General features: G+C 45.8%; 2 protein-coding genes across 2 annotated transcripts in view; both read right to left on the bottom strand.

Annotated features, from left to right (window-relative positions):
• The window catches only part of CCDC71 (coiled-coil domain containing 71), a 29,286-nt gene extending 17,048 nt beyond the window's left edge, over window positions 1-12,238 (bottom strand). Inside the window, exon 1 of the mRNA XM_067044308.1 lies at window positions 12,217-12,238. The gene's annotated coding sequence lies outside the window, so the exon portion shown is untranslated. The remainder of the gene's footprint in view (window positions 1-12,216) is intronic.
• On the bottom strand, window positions 101-11,195 carry C10H3orf84 (chromosome 10 C3orf84 homolog). Its single transcript, XM_059076737.2, has 5 exons — window positions 11,169-11,195; window positions 9,237-9,337; window positions 7,479-7,494; window positions 936-998; window positions 101-517 (listed from the first exon to the last, which is right to left on the bottom strand). Exons 1-5 carry the CDS (start codon window positions 11,193-11,195, stop codon window positions 101-103), a joined length of 624 nt encoding a protein of 207 aa, XP_058932720.2.
• Window positions 12,239-19,892: the final 7,654 nt, after the last annotated feature.

Below are 19,892 nucleotides of genomic sequence, written 5' to 3'. Positions count from 1 at the left end.
GGCACAAGCAACATAGGAGCCAGGCGCAGGGCTTGGCTGTGCCTTACTGCTGTCCAGCCTCTGAGATCTCTTGGGCTGCAAGCACAGACAGGACACTGAGTTAGCTGTCCTTGTTTAATGTTCTGGACCAGTTTAGATACTCAGAGACCCCAGCATGAAGGTAATGCTGCAGCAGCTTGGGTCTTGGGATCCCTCGGAGGTCAGGCAGTGTTTTGGTGACTGGGGCCTGGGGCCCCATGTTTTCACTGCCACAATGGCCACCACAGGATGGCTGGCAGAAGTTCTGCTGGTAGGTGGTGCTGGCACGGGGATGCTGGATCTGCACAAAGTGGACAAGGTGCTGGGGGAGGTCACTGAGTCCTGGCCCTGACCGGAAATCAGCCTGGTAGGAGGATTCAAGGGGCCGCGGCTGGCGCAACTCCAGTTCACAGGGTGCCCAGCGCAGGAAGGTGTGCTGCTGCCACAGGCGCTCCAGGTCTTTCCGCCTTCCGATTCCCTGTAGCAGGCAGTAGGGGCCCTCCTCAACGGTACGGGCCCTTGGCCCACAGTCCTGGCACCAGGCAATTCCTTGGGCCCCTCCTATACCCAAGGCTTCCTGGTGATGCCTGGCCTGTGTCTGGCCTCCCTGGCCTGTACCCCAGCCTCTTTGGCCTGCATCCCCAGTCATGCCTTCCATTCCAGAGTGAATGAAGCCCCAAGAAAGTCAGTGGCTCCTAAGATATTTGCACATTGTCAGGCAAGCTGGTGGGGGAAATCAAAGCAGAGGCACCTCTGTTTGTAGAATGGGCTGTTTCCCAGAAGAAAGAGGTTGTCAGGAAGACAGACACTCCTCTGTCTGTATAAAGAGCCCTCTCTCCCTGCAATGTCTTATCCCCTTCACCCTACCTCAACTTCAGCCTAGGCTGGGAGTCTGCCCATTTTCCTTTCTCTCTAGCACTCAGTTTGTCAAAGGGAGTGCAGTTGTCATGCTTGGAGAAGAAATGTTGCCACGCTGGCTCCTTGAAAGACAGTGAAAAAGAAGGTGAATGGGGAAAGATGATGCTTACCTGTCCCCAAGATGCTAACTCAGGGCCCCATGATGGAGGGAAGTTGCCAGGAGCCACCACCCTTAAACTGCTAAACTGCCAACACACTGAAAGGGCAGATACAAATTAAAGCAACACCTCATTCCTGGAACATCTCATCCCAGCATGTGCTCTCAAAACAGAAGCCTCTGGGCCACCGATTGAGGAAGGGGCTGAGGCATTTTCCAGTACATCCTGCCGTTAGTGGGGCAGTGGTTTAAGTTTCACATTGGGTCCTTTAGATCATCCAGGACTAGGCTCCAGCTCTCTCCTCCTCTCTTTCACTCTCATCAGCACCCCAGCCTCTTGGCCCTAAATACCACCTGGAAACTGAGATTTCTCTTTAGAACTTGAGCTCTCTCCTGAACTCCAGACTCATTAGCCAACCACCTGCTCCATATTCCCATGTAAATGTCTAACGGGCATCTCCAAACACATGGCTGAGCTCTGGATCATTCCCCAAAACCACCCCACCTATAGTCTCTCCCAGCTCAGGTCACGGCAGCTAGATCTTGCCAAACACCTCGGAGTCCCCTTGATTCTTTTCTTTCACACCCTACACCCAGTGTGCCAGGAAATCCTGCTGATACTTCCTTCAATATGTTCCCAGGATCAGACCACTTCTCAGCATGGCCGCTGCTTTCTCTGGTCTAAGCCACCTTCCCCTCATGCCTCAATTACTGCAAGAGCTTTCCACTTGGTGTCCCTACTTCCAAGCTTGCCTCTCCAGTCTACTGTCCTCTTAGCAGAAAGAATAACTCTTTTAATATGTAAATCAGATCACACTCCTTGTTTGTCAAAAATCCACAACAGTTCCTCATGTTTCTAAAAGTCAAAGTCATCACAGTGGTCCACAAGACCCACATGATATTGATTCCTCCATTACCTCCAGCCACACTGGCATCCTCACTGTTCCTCAAATACACTAGCTACTTCCACCTTGGACCTCTGTACTACCAGTTACTTCTGCCTGGGACTCTTCTCCCAGCTGGCCATGACTCCCTCTCACCTACCTCTTGGGAGGCCTTCCTTGACCACTACTACACCAGCAGTCCCATCACCCCAACCCAGCATTTTTCACCTTCTAACATACTGTATTACTATGTATTATGTTGCTGTTTACCATCCGATGCCCCTGACTAGAACACAAGCACCTCATGGGCAAGGTTACGTCTGTTTTACTCACATCTATAATTCCAACACTGAGCCTGGCACTGTGCTCAATACATATTTGCTGTTAAATCAATGAACAGGGAAAGAAGGTCCCCAGGGCATTTGCTTTAGCCCATTCGGGGCCAGAGAACCATGCCACATCCCCAGGCAGAGAGAGACCACCTCTCAGGCCCCTAGACCTCAGCAGGAATCTCTCCCAAGACCGTCCACCTTGCCTTTGTGCCTGGTCTCTGCCCCCAGTGTCCCTCCACCTCAGCCACTCAGCTTCTCCTGCTGCAGACCAGAATGAAGTACCTGATCTGGTGAGTCCAATCTTGGCTGGGTTGGGGTATGAGCAATGGCTGACAATAAGTTCCTAGATAAAAGTCAGGGGCTAGCTCCATCCCAGATCCCTGAACCAGGATCTTTGGGGTGGAACCTTTAACAAGCTCCCCTATTGGGACCTCCTGCGTTAGACAGCCAGTGTTCTACAAATCGAATGAAAGCTCCATGAAGGTAGGAAGCCAGCTGGCCTTACTTTTCATTCCTCATAAAGCAAACTGACACAAGAGATTAAAAACCCAGAGTCCTTTTAGGAAAAAAATAGAAAATCTTCAGAATCTAGAGCTAGGCAAAGAGTTCTTATATGTGACACCAAAAGCAAGAGCCATAAAAGAAAAAAAATCAATAAATTAGACCTCATCAAAAATTTAAAGTTTTGCTCTGTGAAAGTCCATGTGAAGAGGATGAAAAGACAAGTTACAGACTGAGAGAAAATATTTGCAAATCATATATCCAATAAAGGACTAGTATCTAGAATGTATAAAGAACTCTCACAACTGAACAGCAAAATAAACAATCCAATTAGAAAATGGGCAAACAGGCTTCCCTGGTGGCGCAGTGGTTGAGAGTCCGCCTACCGATGCAGGGGACACAGGTTCGTGCCCCGGTCTGGGAAGATCCCATATGTCGCGGAGCGGCTAGGCCTGTGGGCCATGGCCGCTGAGCCTGCGCGTCCGGAGCCTGTGCTCCGCAACGGGAGAGGCCACAACAGTGAGAGGCCCTTGTACCACCAAAAAAAAAAAAAGGGCAAATGACATGAAGACATTTCTTCAAAGAGGGTATACAGATGGCAAACAACACATGAAAAGATGTTCACCATCACTGAACATTAGGGAAATGCAAATTAAAACCACAGTGAGAGGGCTTCCCTGGTGGTGCAGTGGTTAGGAGTTTGCCTGCCAATGCAGGGGATACGGGTTCGAGCCCTGGCCCCGGAGGATCCCACATGCCATGGAGCATCTAGGCCCGTGTGCCACAACTACTGAGACTGCTCTCTAGAGCCTGCAGGCCACAACTACTGAGCCCATGTGCCACAACTACTGAAGCCTGCGTGCCTAGAGCCTGTGCTCCGCAACAAGAGAAGCCACGAGAAGCCCGCACACCACAACGAAGAGTAGCCCCCGCTCACCACAACTAGAGAAAACCTGTGCACAACAATGACGACCCAACACAGCCTAAAACAACAACAACAACAAAAAACCCCACAGTGGGTTATCATGACACATCAATCAGAATGGCTAAAATAAAAAATAGAGACAACACCAAATGTTGGTGAGAATGCAGAGAAATACAATCATTTGCTCATTGCAGGTGGGAATGTAAAATGTAAAACAGCCACTCTGGAAAACAGTTTGACAGTTAAAAAAAAACACAACTTAACATGCAGGAGGTACAATATAGGGGTAGGGGAAAAAAAGAGTTATTATGGGATTATATGAAATCATGTGTGTGAAACTTTTGAAAATTGTAAAGTGCTGTAGAATTGAAAGATCTTTCCTTCAATTAAAAAAAATTTTCATCCACATTAAAAAACCAAACAAACAACTTAAATGCAACTATGGGGACTTCCCTGGTGGTCCAATGGCTAAGACTCTGAGCTCCCACTGCAGGGGGCCAGGTTCTATCCCTGGTCAGGGAACAAGATCCTACATGCCGCAACTAAGAGTCTGCATGCCTACAACTAAAAGATTCTGCATGTTGCAACTAAAAAAAGATCCTGCATGCTGCAACTAAAGATCCCTCAACGCAGCAATGAAGATCCCGTGTGCCGAAACTAAGACCTGGTGCAGCCAAATAAATAAATAAATAAATAAATAAAATATTTAAAATAAATAAATAAATGCAACTATCATATGACCCAGCAATTGCACTCCTAAGTATTTATTCCAAAGAAATGAAAATGTATGTTCACCCAAAAACCTGTACACAAATGTTCATAGCAACTTTATTTGTAAGAGGTAAAAACTGGAATCAGCCCAGATACATTTTAATAGATGAATGGTTAAGTAAACTGCTATATACATACCACAAAATACTACTCAGTAATGGAAAATTGAACCGTTGATACACACAACTTGGAGGACTCTTCAGGAAATTATGCTGAGCAAGAAAAGCCATTCCCCAAAGGTCGCATGCTGTATCATTCCATTTACATAACTTTGTGTGTGTGTGTGTGTGTGTGTGTGTGTGTGTGTGTGTGTGGTACATGGGCCTCTCACTGTTGTGGCCTCTCCCGTTGTGGAGCACAGGCTCCGCACAGGCTCACTGGCCATGGCTCATGGGCCCAGCAGCTCCGTGGCGTGTGGGATCTTCCCAGACCGGGGCACGAACCCGTGTCCCCTGCATCGGCAGGCAGATTCTCAACCACTGTGCCACCAGGGAAGCCCTTACATAACGTTTTTGAAGTCACAAAATTTTAGAAATGGAGGAAAAATAGCAGTTAGGGACAGGGGAAGGGTGGAGGAATGAGAGGCTGATGGTTATAAAAGGGCAGGACCAGGGATCCTTGTGATGTTGGTCAGTATCTTGACTGTGGTGCTGGATGCACAAACCTACACAGGTGATAAGATTTTATAGATCTCTTTTTTTCTTTTGCGAATGAAGTGACCAACAAGGGATTAATCTCCACAATATACAAAGAGCTCATGCAGCTCAATATCAAAAAAACAAACAACCCAATCAAAAAATGGGCAGAAGATCTAAATAGACATTTCTCCAAAGAAGACATACAGATGGCCAGGAGGCACATGAAAAGATGCTCAACATCATTAATTGTTAGAGAAATGCAAATCACAACTACAATGAGGTATCACCTCACACCAGTCAGAATGGCCATCATGAAAAAATCTATAAACAATAAATGCTGGAGAGGATGTGGAGAAAAGGGAACCCTCCTACATTGTTGGTGGGAATTTAAATTGGTAACAGCCACTATGGAGAACAGTATGAAGATTACTTAAAAAGCTAAAAATAGAGCTAGCATATGATCCAACAAGCCCATTCCTGGGCATATATCTGGAGAAAACCATAATTCAAAAAGATACGTGTACCCCAATGTTCATTGTAGCACTATTTATAATAGCCAGGACATGGAAGCAACCTAAATATCCATCAGTAGAGGAATGGATAAAGCAGATGTGGTACATATATACAATGGAATACCACTCAGCCATAAAAAAGAAAGAAATAATGCCATTTGCAGCAACATGGATGGACCTAGAACTTGTCATACAGAGTGAAGTAAGTCAGACAGAGAACAACAAATATCATGTGATATCATTTATATGTGGAATCTACAAAAATGGTACAAATGAACCTATTTACAGAACAGAAATAGAGTCACAGATATAGAAAGCAAACTTATGGTTACCAAGGGGGAAAGCGGGGGGATGGATAAAGTGGGAGATTGGGATTGACATATACACACTACTATATATAAAATAGATAACTAATAAGAACGTACTGTATAGAACAGGGAACTCTACTCAATACTCTTTAACGACCTATATGGGAGTAGAATCTAAAAAAGAGTGGATATATGTATACGTATAATTGATTCACTTTGCTATATAGCAGAAACTAACACAACATTGTAAATCAGCTATACTGTTATTAAAATTAATTTTTAAAAGATTTTATAGATTTTTATGGGTTTTTATGGCCATGCCACATAGCTTGTGGGGTCTTAGTTCCCTGACCAGGGATCGAACACAGGCCCTCAGCAGTGAGAGCGTGGAGTCCTAACCACTGGACCACCAGAGAATTCCAAGATTTTATAGATCTTAATACACACACACAAATGAGGAAATCTGAATGAAATAGGTAGATTGCAGCAATGTCAACGTCCTGGTCGTGATATTTTACTATAGATATGCAAAATGTTACCATTGGGGGAAACTGGGCAAAGCGTAAAAGGGATCTCTCTTTACTAATTCTTACAACTGTTTCTGAATCTACAACCATCCCAATAAAAAATTCAATTAAAAAATCTGGAGGTCTGGGGCATGTTCCAGTTGCCTCCCCAATCCCTCCCCCATCTCTACCCTTAGCTATAAATTGTACACAGCCCTAGAATGTGGATGCCTCTGCTGTTGGAGGCAGGTCTGAATTTGGAAACTCACTATTCTTACAGTGACAGGATAATCTATCGACTCCCACTGACTTGAGTTTTATTCTCACAACTGTGGGAGTCTAGTGAAAAGTGCAGTCATTTCCTCTCCACCCAGGCAGTTCTAAGTATTCTTGTCCCTGAGGAGAATTTCACCTGCATCTTTGCTTCTAAACCATCTAAAGCTCCTTTTCCACTCAGGTGGGAAAATCCGTGGTCTCTGAGCAGGTAGGGCTTGGGCTAGGGTTCGAGCTAAAGAGGCTTTGGAGGAGAAGTAGGTTTCCTGGGATGGGTCAGTGTTTGCCTGTGGGAGGACTAAGGGCCTCTCTGGAGGCTGGGCAGTGTGCATTTAATGGGGTACTGAGTGAGGAGTCCCTGTGGCAGACTGAGGCATGGTGGGGGGTGGGGCAGAGGCAGAGACACAGCAATCACGGCACCACCAACGGAGGACCTGCCTCCAACTATGAGCCCCGGCACTCTGATCTGACCTTAAGAACAAACAAGACCAGGATTACATTTCCCAAGAGGCAGACAGGTGAAGGCTAGAAATAAACTAATCTGGTTTAGAAGAAAAAAAGAAAAAGAAGAATACAAAGAAAAAAGAATCTTCTTGCATCTGAATGACAAAATTTCTACCTGCCCCAAACTAAAGGTAAGTAGCTGCCACATCTTGGAAAGGTTTTCAACAAGAATAGCTGCAGTCAGCCAGCTGACACTTGGTATCTCTCAGCAAATAAGAAAAAAGAATGTGCACCTTCCCTGAGTAGTCCCACTAATTAAAACAGCTTTAGATCTAGAAAGAGTCAGGAGACTTGGCATTTGTACAACCTAAGCCCAAGATACACAGACCATGCTATTTTGGGGTTGCTGATAATGCCAACATGTAACAAGACTTCACTTCAATCAAAACATGTCCCCCAGGGCTTCCCTGGTGGCGCAGTGGTTGAGAATCCGCCTGCCGATGCAGGGGACACGGGTTCGTGCCCTGGTCCGGGAAGATCCCACATGACGCGGAGCAACTAAGACCGCGAGCCATGGCTGCTAGGCCTGCGCGTCCGGAGCCTGCGCTCCGCAACGGGAGAGGCCCGCATACCGGAAAAAAAAACAAAAAAACAACAAAAAAACACATGTCCCCCAATATGTCCTCTACTCTGTTCCTGGGGGACATTCAGGTCTTTGGGATGAGAGCTGCCACTGAGGACTACTACAGACACCCAGCAGGAAGTGCCCAGGTTACTTCTGTCCCTGCACTACATAGACCTCATCACTCTCTCAAGGGAGGTGGCCCCTGACGAGCAGTCTGGAGTTGCATTTGGGCCTGGCTCAGTAGGCAGTACCAGGCAGCCGTTCCAACTGGGTATGCTAAGGAAGTTCAGGCTCTGTAGCATGGCAGACTCCAAGATCCTGCTCTTGGCCTGGGAAAGCAATTTGTAGAGAATCCAGATGGCCAGTCAAGTAGGACCTGGCTAGAGGCTGGGAAACAAGAAGCTGCAGTGGATGGAACATGTTCCAGGCACACCTCCAGGTCCCCCTCTGCCCTCCTCCACCCTGATCTTTCCCAGGAGTCTGATGTGAGCACACTTCTCACCAGGTTGACCTCCCTCTGACCTGAAAGGAAGCCTGGAAAGGAGATGGAGGGAAGGAGGGAGGAGGTGTTTCTTCTCCTGGCTCCCTTCCAGGCCCACCCCTACCTGTCTGTAGGGTCTGGTCTCTCCACCCGAAATCACCACTTCTCTCAGGATAGCCCTCTCCATACCACTCTCTCCTTCTGGGTTCTAGGAACCATGCCTTCCCCTTGTTCCTTCAGGCCCAGCAGTACTGACCACTTGGTTGTTACCATCCTGTGAGAATGCCTTTCCCTGAAGCTCCCACACCTACTCCTTTATATGTATACCCTCCTGACTTCTCCTGTTTTAAGTGGGCTTTTTACTCTGGGGACACTGACTATGCTCAGTGTCCCCTCCTTGTCTCTAGGCCTGGAAGAAGTGGAGGGCCTGCAGCCCTGCGTCCCTCTCCTGTTATCTGGAAGCCTTTTCCAGCCACCCTAGGCCGATTCTGCCATCATTCTTTTCCAGTCCTCCTTGGTTAGGCATGGGGGTGGATACCTGCCACTTTCTATGCTGTTTTACTGACCAGAGGAGGCCTCCTACTCACTCCTGAGCCCCTGGACTACGAGGCTGACTGTGAGCTAGACCATTGACTTTCATAGCATCAAGGAATCTGTGCTGAAGGACAGTGGTCTGAGAAACTCAAGGCTTACTTCTTGGGTTCTGGAGGCTCTCTCTCCATGGCCACCCACCCCACCTGGGCCCTGACTCTTCCTCCATCTAGAAGGAGCAGTGTGCAAAACTGTCCAGTCTGGTACTGGCTCTTCTCTACCCACGTATCTATAGGGGGAGGACCTGACATTTCAGGGAAGAGGGGCCAGGCCTCATGTAAGTCCTGGGGATAGGCTGGCCTCAAGTGTCAGTCCAGTTGTGGTAGGGTTGAGGATATTGCTTTTGGGGCCTGAGAGAAGCAGAATCTGGCCCAGCCGCCGCAGCTGCACCCAGGGCTGCCTCATACCTGACAGCGCTGCTGTTGGGGGCTGGGGCTTGGCTGCAAGGCGATATTCTCGAGCACTTTCACTCTTGAATTGGCCTCTGCAGTGCCCATAGAAGCCACTGTTGTGCTGTAACAAGGCAGGCTTGAGGGTGAATCCCACCCCAACCCCCAGCCTGAGTCCTAGACCTCAGAGCCCCCAGGCTAGAAGCCTCTCCTGGGAGTTCCTAACAGAATAAAAAGTCAGAGGAGGAGGGACACCCTGGAGAGGGGCCAACAGAGACGTGTCTCCATCCATCATTAGAACAGTTGGTCTCAGCTGTGCTGGCCCACCTGGGAGGGTTATGTCTGTAAGGAAAGGGTGCCTTCCTTCCTTCCTCCCCCCTCCCTCCCCTGCTTCCTTCCTTTCTCTCTCTCTTTCTTTCTTCATAGGGCCCTAATATGGGCTGGGGACACACACAGCTGTGAAAAGACAGAAAGACCCTGCCCCTATCAACCTTCCTTCTGGTGAGGGAGCAAGACAAGTGAATAGAGTCAGGGAAGAAAGAACCAGATGACTAGATCAAGAGCCACAGGGAGTAGGGACAGCATCTCATGACAATGGGCGTGGTACTTGAAGAAGTCAGCCATGTGAGGGGCAGCAGAAGAGCATTCTATGTGGTGAGAACTGCAAGTGCAAAGATTCAGAGACCAGAGAGAGAGTTGTGTTGGAAGAACCGAAAACAAACAAAAAAAAAGAGGCCTTATTGACTAAAAGACTGTGAACAAGACAAGGAGAAGTAAGGTGAGGTCAGGGAGGGACAGGACCTAGACTGTGGATTCTCTTCCAAGAGCAAGGGAAGACTTCAGCAGGGAAGGGGACCAGACAGGTTCTGAGTTGGGGTGACTTAGGAAGCACTGAGCAGAGTTTTGAGAACAGGGACACCATCTAGTAGCGTGGTCCTTCCCTGGGTGATCTGAGAGAAAGTCCCCTTCATTGTCTTCCCTGCATTGTTAATAGAGGTCAACGGTCACTGAAAAGCCAGGATTAAATGGATACATATTCTGCATCTATTGACAAAGTCATGAACACCTGTTTGCTACACACTTTGTTATTCTGGGGCAAGTAGGGCACCCTCTGAAACTGGGGCACCTAAACAAAGGAGGAACTTTCCCAAAGAAGTTCTTCACCAACAGTGGATACCTTCTGGAGAGAATTTCAGAGACAAGGACTGGCAGAAGACAGAAATGAGCACCTATTGGGGGTATAAGAAGCTGTACTGTGCTGATGTCATTAGGCTGACAACATGGATGACCATCTCTGGCCAGGGAACTCCTATGGCCCTACCTCACTGACCTGAATACCCCCTGGAGAGAACAGTGTGTCTAGTCCACGCCATGATCATAGTCCTGAGCAGAAAGAATCTGTTCCCAGCTGGCCTCTGGCCATCAAAGCGGGCTCCTAAGTGTGCCTGGGAAGCCCTTTATCTTTTCTTCCTACTGAGGGCTTGGGTCATCCAACTCGTCTGTCCATCTTTCTACTACTGTCAAACACTCCTTTCTCTCTATTCAGTTTATTTCAACAGTATTTACTGGGCCTTTACTGTATTCCAGGCATGGGACATACAGATAGAAGAAAGCAGTCTTTAGCCTCAAGATGTTCCCAGTCTAGAGAGCAGTCAAACTACAGAAATTTGGGAGGGATCAAACAAAGGACTGGGAATAAATGGTGTGGCTAGAGGACTAAGAGGATCAGCTAATCCAGGCATGAGACCAGCACACATGGAAGAGGGCATGGTGTCAGGAAGACTAGATAAGCTGTAGGGGGACCTCAGAATGGCAGAAGGGGAGTAGGCAGTTTGGGGTCCTCCTCTAGCCTGGATGCTGGAGGAAACCATTCTCACTTTACTCTCATGAGTAATTCATATTTCAGGTACTACCCCAGGGCCAGGGGCTAGGATTAATGTAAAGTACACCCTTACCCAGGAGCCTACTAAAGCACTTTGCATCTTTCTGGGAAAGGAGCAGAAAAGGCAAACTTCCCTCTTGTCTTTTTGAGGCTACTTCTGGAGAAAGAGCATCTCAGCAGGTCAACTTCTTGTTGCTTAGTGACAAAGGGATGTTGTGACTACACAATGCTCCTGATTGTTGAGGCAGTGCCCAGTCTGCTACCCCTCTGTGCTTCCTGTTCTGTTCTTACTTCTCTCTGAGAAAAATCTGTCCCTCAGCATTAACAGCTTGGGAGAGTTCTTATATAAGGCTCCACAGTGGAGTCTGATGAACTCACAGTCAATGAAATAGTGAACATTTTAAAGGCAAATCCTGCATTTTTAAAACTGCAACCATACTGCCAGGGATATAAATTTATAACACATTTCATGGAGTTAGAAGAAATGCTAAAGGGGCTGGTAGCTCTTAGGATAAAAATCCTGCTTCAGAATAAGGCTCTGTCAACTTCTCAGGAGTTTGTGGTGACTGGGAACACTAATTGGTGGCAAATGTTGGTGAATGTTACAAGGGCCCAAATGAAGGAGGAGAGAGAATAACAGAGGAGCAAAAGAAGCAGCATGAAAGTATCTGACACCATGGTTCCATCCCAAGCTAGCCTTGGGCAGATTATTGTCTCTCTCATTTACAACACAGGGACATGAACAGTTCACTCCTTTTACTAACCCAAAGAAGCTGGCGATTAGCCTCTAAAACTGTGCCAATGAAAAGTTCAAAAACAGGAAACACTCAGTAGGGTTTTGTCACTGGCACAAGCCTTACTAGCCAGAAAGTCCACCCTATTAGTATAGTAACCCTGGAGATCCCCTCTCACATGTATTCACAACTACAAAAATGTTCATTGCTTTATCTGTATAGGGGAAAAACTATAAACAGGCTGAATGTTTATCAAGAGGACAATGAGAAAATTGGCCTATAATCAAACAATGAAATACTGGAGTTACTGTAAGTTGGTTACAGATACTTGAATCCACAGAGATAAATCTTAAAAATAGTAAGTCAAAAAGTTGTAGAGGGAATTACCTGGTGGTCCAGTGGTTAGGTCTCTGTACTTCCACTGCCGAGGGCCCAAGTTCAATCCCTGGTCAGGAAACTAAGATCTTACAAGCCGCGGGGCACTGCCAAAAACAAAAAAATTGTACAACTTGACCCATTTTAATCTATGTACACATCTATGAAACATAACCACAGTCTAGGTAGTAAACATATCCATCACCCTGAAGTTTCTTTCTGCCCATTAGTATTCCTTCTCTATGGCACTCATTGGCCCCAGGCAACTGCTGTTTGGCTTTCTGTCACTATAATTTGCATTTTCTAGAACTTTATGTAAGTGGAATCATTCAATATGTATTCTTTTGTGTGTCTGTCTTCTCTCACTCAGTATAATTATTTTGAGAATTATCCATGTCACTGTGCCTATCAGTTGTTCATTCCTTTTTATTGCTTAGTAGTTTTCCATTGTATGGATATGCCAAATCTCTCCTCTTGCTCTTTTTTTAAAATTTATTTTTTAATAGACTTTTTAAAATAGTTTTTGGTTCAAAGCAAAATGGAGTGGAAGGTCCATAGATTTCTCATATACCTCCTGCTCCCACACATACAGAATAGTACATTTATTATAAATGCTGACCCTAAATTGACACAGAATTATCACCCAAAGTCCATAGATTACCTTAGAGTTCACTCTTGGTGTTTTTCCTTCTATGGGATTGGACAAATGTATAATGACATGTATGCACCATTATAGTATCAAAAAGAAAAGTTTCACTGCCCTAAAAATCCTCTGTGCTCCACTTATTCAGCCCACCCTCCCCCTCTAACCCCTGGCAACTACTGATCTTTTACTACCTCCATAGTTTTGCCTTTTCCAGAATGTCATACTGTTTAGAATCCTGCAGTATGTAGCCTTTTCAAGATTGGCTCCTTTCACTTAGTACAATGCATTTAAGTTCCCTCCATGACTTTTCATAGCTTGATAGATATTTTAGTCCTGAATAATCCATTGTCTGGATGTACCACAGTTTATCCATTCACCTACTGAAGATGACATCTTGGTTGCTTCCAAGTTTTGGCAATTATGAATAAAGCTGCTATAAACATCCATGTGCAGGTTTTTGTGTAGGCATAAATTTTCAACTCCTTTGGGTAAATACCAAAGAGCATGACTGCTGGATCATATGGTAAGAGTATATTTAATTTTATAAGAAACTGCCAGAACATCTTCCAAAGTGGCTGTACCATTCAGTTTTCCCATCAGCAACAAATGAGAGTTCCTGTTGCTCCACAGCCTCACCAGCATTTTGTGTTGCCAGCATTCTGGGCTTTTGGCAATTCTTAAAGTTGCATAGTGCTATCTGTTTTATTTTGCATTTCCCTAATGCATATAATGTTGAGCAGTTTTCTTATGTTTATTTCCCATCTGTGCATCTTCTCTGGGGAGGCGTCTAGATCTTCGGCCAACTTAATTTTTTTATTGTTGAGTTTTTTAATACATTTTGGATACCAGTCCTTTATCAGCGATGTCTTTTTTTTGCTTTTTTTGTGTGTGTGGGGGGGCCTCTCACTGTTGTGGCCTCTCCCGTTGCGGAGCACAGGCTCCGGACGCGCAGGCTCAACAGCCATGGCTCACGGGCCCAGGCGCTCCGCGGCATGTGGGATCCTCCCGGAACGGGGCACGAACTCGCATCTCCTGCATTGGCAGGAGGACTCCCAACCACTGCGCCACCAGGGAAGCCCCAGCGATGTCTTTTGAAACGACACACCAATCAGGTTTTTGTCCCCACTACATCACTAAAACTGCTCCCTTCAAAGTCACCAATAATTAATTATCACTCCTCATTTTCCTTGACTCATCATCAGCATTTGACACAGTTAACCTCCTCCTCTTTGAAGGATGGTCCAGGTGGCTTCCACAGCACCTCACTCTTCTGAGGTTCCTCCCCTATCCCTAACCACTCCCACTCTGGCTCCTTTGCTGCTTTTTCCTCATCTAAGCCTCTAAATGTTGTGTGTCCTTGGACTCAATACAATCTGTTTTCCATCCATACTCCTTCATTCGTGATCTCATCCCATTTCATGACTTAGCCAGCCATCTATAACTACTGTGCGTTGAATACTGAGAGGGTCTGCATCAGCTAAGGATGCCTGGTGAGGTGTGGGTGGACTGCAGGGTGTGAGTGTGGAGGTGTGAGGGTCCATCTCGTGAGATGTGCGTAGGTGGGTGTGTTGCACACTGGTGCCTGGCGAAATGTAGGTCAGCAGGCCAGGCCCACGATTAAATGGTTAACGGTTGAAACCGTTAAGACCGTTAAAACCGTTAGTAGCGTGCCAACGGGGGCGAAGCCCAGGGGGCGAGGAGTAATCTCATTGGTCAGAGCGCGCCCTGGGGGCGTGGCCACGCAGCTTAGGCTGCCTCCGCGGGACCAAGTGGCCTCGAGACAGATCCCGCAACCCCAGGTCGGGCGTGAGTCAGCCCTCAGAGGTGGAGGCCAGAGGGGTTTGGACAGGGCGGGCTGGAGCGGGGTGGGGTGAAGGTGGTGGGGATTGGGGAGCCGTCGGGTCCTCGCGGATGGGTTCGGTATTCCCGGGAATCTCGAGGAGTTTCCCAGGGCGCTGGCTTCTCCACTTGTCTTACCTTTGAGTGCCTAGTCGCCCTTCCTTTCCCTGTGACGAAAGACCACCATGGCTCTTCAAGGGACTTGACTTCTGTGCTTATCCTTGGAGAACTGTTTTCGCCAGATGCGCTGTGGACCACGGCCTCCTGGCCTGCCTCAGAGATGAGAGAAAGAGAGTACGCCCCGGAAGTCAGGGTGAACCGGAACCCAGGGAAACCCACTGGGATTGGTCTTTATTATGACGGAAAATCCCTTGGAGGTCTCTGGAAACGACAAGGAATGATTTACTCTGGGAGCCCAAAGCATGTCTCCTGGTAGAAAAGAAGAGACTGAAAATGAGAGAGAGTGACTGTACGAGGTTGAGGCGGGCCTGGTGGAGGCCAGAGGGGCCACAAAGTCTGAGGGAGAGACTAGTTTAACCTGTGGCCAAATGGAGGAGCCGTAGGGGCCCTTGGAGGGCCTCGCACCGTGGCTTCAGGATTCTCAAGAGTTGAAGACTGGGTCAGATGGGAGGGCTCTGTGCCCCTTAGGACACCCTCTTCAGCCCACATACTCCTCCCTGCCCATCACCATGCCAAGGCCCTTCTTGTGGAAATAGTCGCGTGCACTGAAACCTTTCTCCTCCTTTGATGCTTCCTTTAATGGGATTGGGGGATAAGAGAGAGAGGGAACTCTGCCCTTGAAAGTTTTTAATGTGTGCATTTCTGTTTTCATTTACCTTAGAATGGCTAAGGTCCTACCTAAGAATGACTACCTCTTCATTACTGGTGTTGTACTAGCATCTGCAAGGAGCGTTGCCCTCTGAGAATATAAAAGCATGTATACAGATAGCATGGTGACAGGTGAATGCAGAGAGGACAGGTAAACCTGAGACAGCACATCAAGCCCCAGGTGGTCGTTAAGCATAGTCGCCGTAACCATGGAATTTCTTCAACTACATTTAAGAGAACTCTTAAGAGTAAGTTAGGTCTGGAACCTGGGGACTAGTCATTCTAAACCCCAAACCACATGCTATATAAATTCCTCTGTCAGCATAAACTGAAATGGAAGACAATAGAGGATTTATTACCTATATGTAGTTATAATGGCCTTAAATAATGGCCTTATAGTGATATGTATAAAATTGTCTAGATTCTTTTTTTAAAAAATAAATTTATTTATTTTTGGCTGCGTTGGGTCATCACTGTGCATGGGTCTTCCCTGGTTGCGTCAAGCGGGGTCTATTCTTTGTTGCTGTGCACTGGCTTCTCATTGCGGTGGCTTCTCTTGTCGCAGAGCAAAAGCTTTAGGCACGTGGGCTTCAGTAGTTGTGGCTCGTGGGCGCTAGAGTGCAGGTTCAATAGTTGTGGCACACAGGAGTTTTTGCTCCCCGGCATGTGGGATCTTCCCAGACCAGGGCTCAAACCCGTGTCCCCTGCATTGACAGGTGGATTCTTAACCACTGCACTGCCAGGGAAGTCCAAAAATTGTCTGGATTCTAAATCTAGACTTTAGATGGAGGAAATTCTGCTAGTGTGAATGGAAGAAAAAAGCTCGACCATCAAAGAAATAAGTAAACATGGGACTCAGGAATCCCATATTTACTTCATCTCCTTTATTAAAATATATAATAAAATTTGTGATGATCTAGGGACTTGAAATGCAATTACTGAAAACAAATCATATATATTTTTAAAAATATTTATTTATTTATTTTGATTGTGCCGGGTGTTAGTTACAGCATGAGGAATCTTCAGTTGCAGCATGCAGACTTCTTAGTTGCAGCACTCATGCGGGATCTAGTTCTCCGACCAGGGATCGAACAGGGGACCCCTGCATTGGGAATGCAGAGTCTTACCTACTGGACCACGAGGGAAGTCTCCATATATTTTAAGTTTGTGGATACTTGGAAAGTTTTGCTCCATTGTCGTAATTTAGTTCCCATTTAGTTACTCATTTAACAATAAATATTTTCTGAGCACCTATTATTTGCCAGCACAATTTCTAGATTTTGAGGATATAGCAGTGTACAAAACAGACAAAAATTCCTATCCTCAAAGAGCTTAAAATTACATTCTGGTAGGCATGGGTGTGCATGCTGAGACAGGCAAAATAAGATAAATTCATAAAATATGTAGTGCATTAGAATGATAGGGTGGAGAAAAAGCAGGGGAGAGACATAGTGATTTTTTTTTTTTTTTGGCTGCGCCACGTGGCATGCAGGATCCTAGTTTCCTGACCAGGGATCCAACCCATGCCCCCTTGCAGTGGAAGTGTGGAGTCCTAACCACTGGACAGCCAGGGTATTCCCCATAGTGATTACTGAGGTTTTACAATTTTGAATAATTTGAGAGAATACCCGAAGGAGGTGGGGTAGCCTATTATGCTGATATCTGAGGAAGGAGTAAACCAAGAAGGAACAGAATGGGCAAGGGATCTGAAGCTGGTGTGTATCAAGTAAGAGAGAGCAATAGTGAGGAGCCCCATAAAGGTATGGAATGGAGTGTAAATGGGAGAGATTCAAGGTTGAGGAAAGATTGCAGAGGACACAGAAGAAAACCATGAGAACTCTGGCTGCAGTGAAGAGTTTGAACAAAGGGGTAATATGATCTGACTTATGGTTAGAGTAACTTCCACCCTAGAGAAGAGACTATAACTTGGAACAAGGGTGAAATCAGGGAGACCAGTTTGGATTGCAGTAATCCAAGCTTGTGGCGGTGGAATGAGGTTGTCAGATATAGCAAATAAAAATACAGGATACCCAGTTAAATTTCTGGATATGTTTTGTAGGAATTACCTTAGTATTTGCTTAAAGATTGGATTTGAGAAAGAGGAGTCAAGGAGGACTCTTAGGTTTTGGCTTGAGCAACTGGAAGGATGAAGTTGCCATTACCTAGAATGGGAAGACTAGATGGGGAATGTTTGAGAGGAAAGATAATGATCTCGGTTTTGGATATGTTAAGTTTTAGGTGCATATTAGTCATCCAAGTAGAGATGTCAAGTCAGCAGTTGAATATAGGAGTCTGAAGTTCAGGAGAAGGGTATGGGCTAGAGGTAGCAACTTTGGGAGTTGTCACCTAATACAAGGTATTTATTCATTTATTCACCTTTTTTGTGGGAAATTTCAAATATATAAAAGTAGAGATTGTTGATGAATGAACTCCAATGTCCCTGTCACCTAGCTTCAACAATTATCAACCCAAGGCCAGTCTGTACCCCTCCCCAGCTGCCCAAGCCCATCTCCATTGTTTTAAAGCAAAGCACAAAAAAATTAGATTATTTCATCCATTTAAAACTTAGGTATATATAAAGACTGTTTTTATCATAATCAAAATATCATGATCATACTTAAAATGACAATTTCTTAATATCATTAAGTAACTAGTCAATGTTTAAATTTCCTTGATTGTTTTCCTACAATTCAGGATCCAGAATAAGTGGACCTGTACAGCTGACCCTTGAACAACACAGGTTTGAACATCATAGGTCCACTTATACATGGATTTTTTTTCAATAATAAATACTACATTACTATACAAGCAGTTGGTTGAGTCCTGTGATGTGGAACTGCAGATGTAGAGGAACCACATATACAGAGAGCCAGTTATAAGTTATACCTGGATTTTCAACTGCACTGACGGTTGGTGCCCTTAACCCCTGCATTGTTCAAGGTCAAGTGTACTTGGTTGATGTGACTTCTACATTTTTTTTTTTTTCGGTACGCGGGCCTCTCACTGTTGTGGCCTCTCCCATTGCGGAGCACAGGCTCCGGATGTGCAGGCTCAGCGGCCATGGCTCACGGGCCCAGCCGCTCCGTGGCATGTGGGATCTTCCCGGACTGGGGCACGAACCCGCGTCCCCTGCATCGGCAGGCGGACTCTCAACCACCGCGCCGCCAGGGAAGCCCCTGCCAGTTTTTTTTTTTTTTTAATTTATTTATTTTTGTCTGTGTTGGGTCTTCTTTGCAGTGCACGGGCTTTTTATTGTGGTGGCTTCTCTCGTTGTGGAGCACGGGCTGTAAGCACGTGGGCTTCAGTAGTTGTGGCACACAGGCTTAGTTGTTCCGCAGCATGTGGGATCTTCCCGGACCAGGGATCAAACCCGTATCCCCTGAATTGGCAGGCGGATTCTCAACCACTGCGCCACCAGGGAAGCGCTAGTGCCAGTTTTTTTTAATGAATTTTCTTCAGTTTTCATCTCAATGAGGTATTTTATTAATTTACTTGCATCATGTGAAAGTAATATTGCACTGAACTTCTTTGAAGGTAGTCTACAAAGAGGAAATTATCTAAACTGTTCAGTAGGGTTGAGACAAAATAATTAACTGTGATATTTAGTCCCAACCCTGTAGCAACTTTATTCTCAGCGAGGGTGAATGTGAGAGACTTGGTGTATTACGAATGAGAGTCCTTTGAACAACTGAGAGCAGGTGCATATGAAAGGCCCCAGGAAACCATGGATTTGTTTGAAAATGGTGAAGCCAAAGTCTCTGAGAAAGTAATTAAGAATAATTTAATAAGTGCCAGTGTCCATATCCAGGAAATAGACATTCATGATCTTGAATCCCTACCCCCACACTTAAAGGTAGGTGTTATCTTTATTTAACTGATGAGGAAACAGATTCAAAGAAGTTAACTAATTTGCCCAAGTTCACACCATTTATAAATACAAGAGTCAGGATCTGAACCTTGATCTAGTTCCTCTAAAGCCATAACCTTTCAAGTCATTACCCTGCTGCTCATCAAGGAAGAAATCCAGAGCTTCTGTTTCTAGAAAGTACCTAAAACAGAGCCTGTGTTAAGAAACAAGAGTATGGTGTGCTTGAAACAGCATGGACTTTGGTACTGGGATGACCTAGCATAGAACCTACTTACCTCTAATTATTGGAGAGAATGTGAGCTAATTATTTAGCCTATCTGAGTCTTCACAAACTTTTAAAAGGGGATAACAACACCTGCCTCACAAAATCATTAACCTTGCATCCTGCAGTGTATCTAGCACTGTGCCTGGCACATAGTAGATGCTGCGTAAATAGTACTACCTTTAGCCCCTTGATTCTGTGGCCTATACACTTAACATTCTTGTAAAACAAGTGGTTATAAACAC

Source organism: Kogia breviceps, chromosome 10 (genome assembly GCF_026419965.1).
Source record: "Kogia breviceps isolate mKogBre1 chromosome 10, mKogBre1 haplotype 1, whole genome shotgun sequence".
In the NCBI taxonomy this organism is placed as follows: Eukaryota; Metazoa; Chordata; class Mammalia; order Artiodactyla; family Physeteridae; genus Kogia; species Kogia breviceps.
The sequence above is the reverse complement of the archived record's forward strand: the minus strand, read 5'-3'. Positions and strand labels throughout refer to the sequence as shown.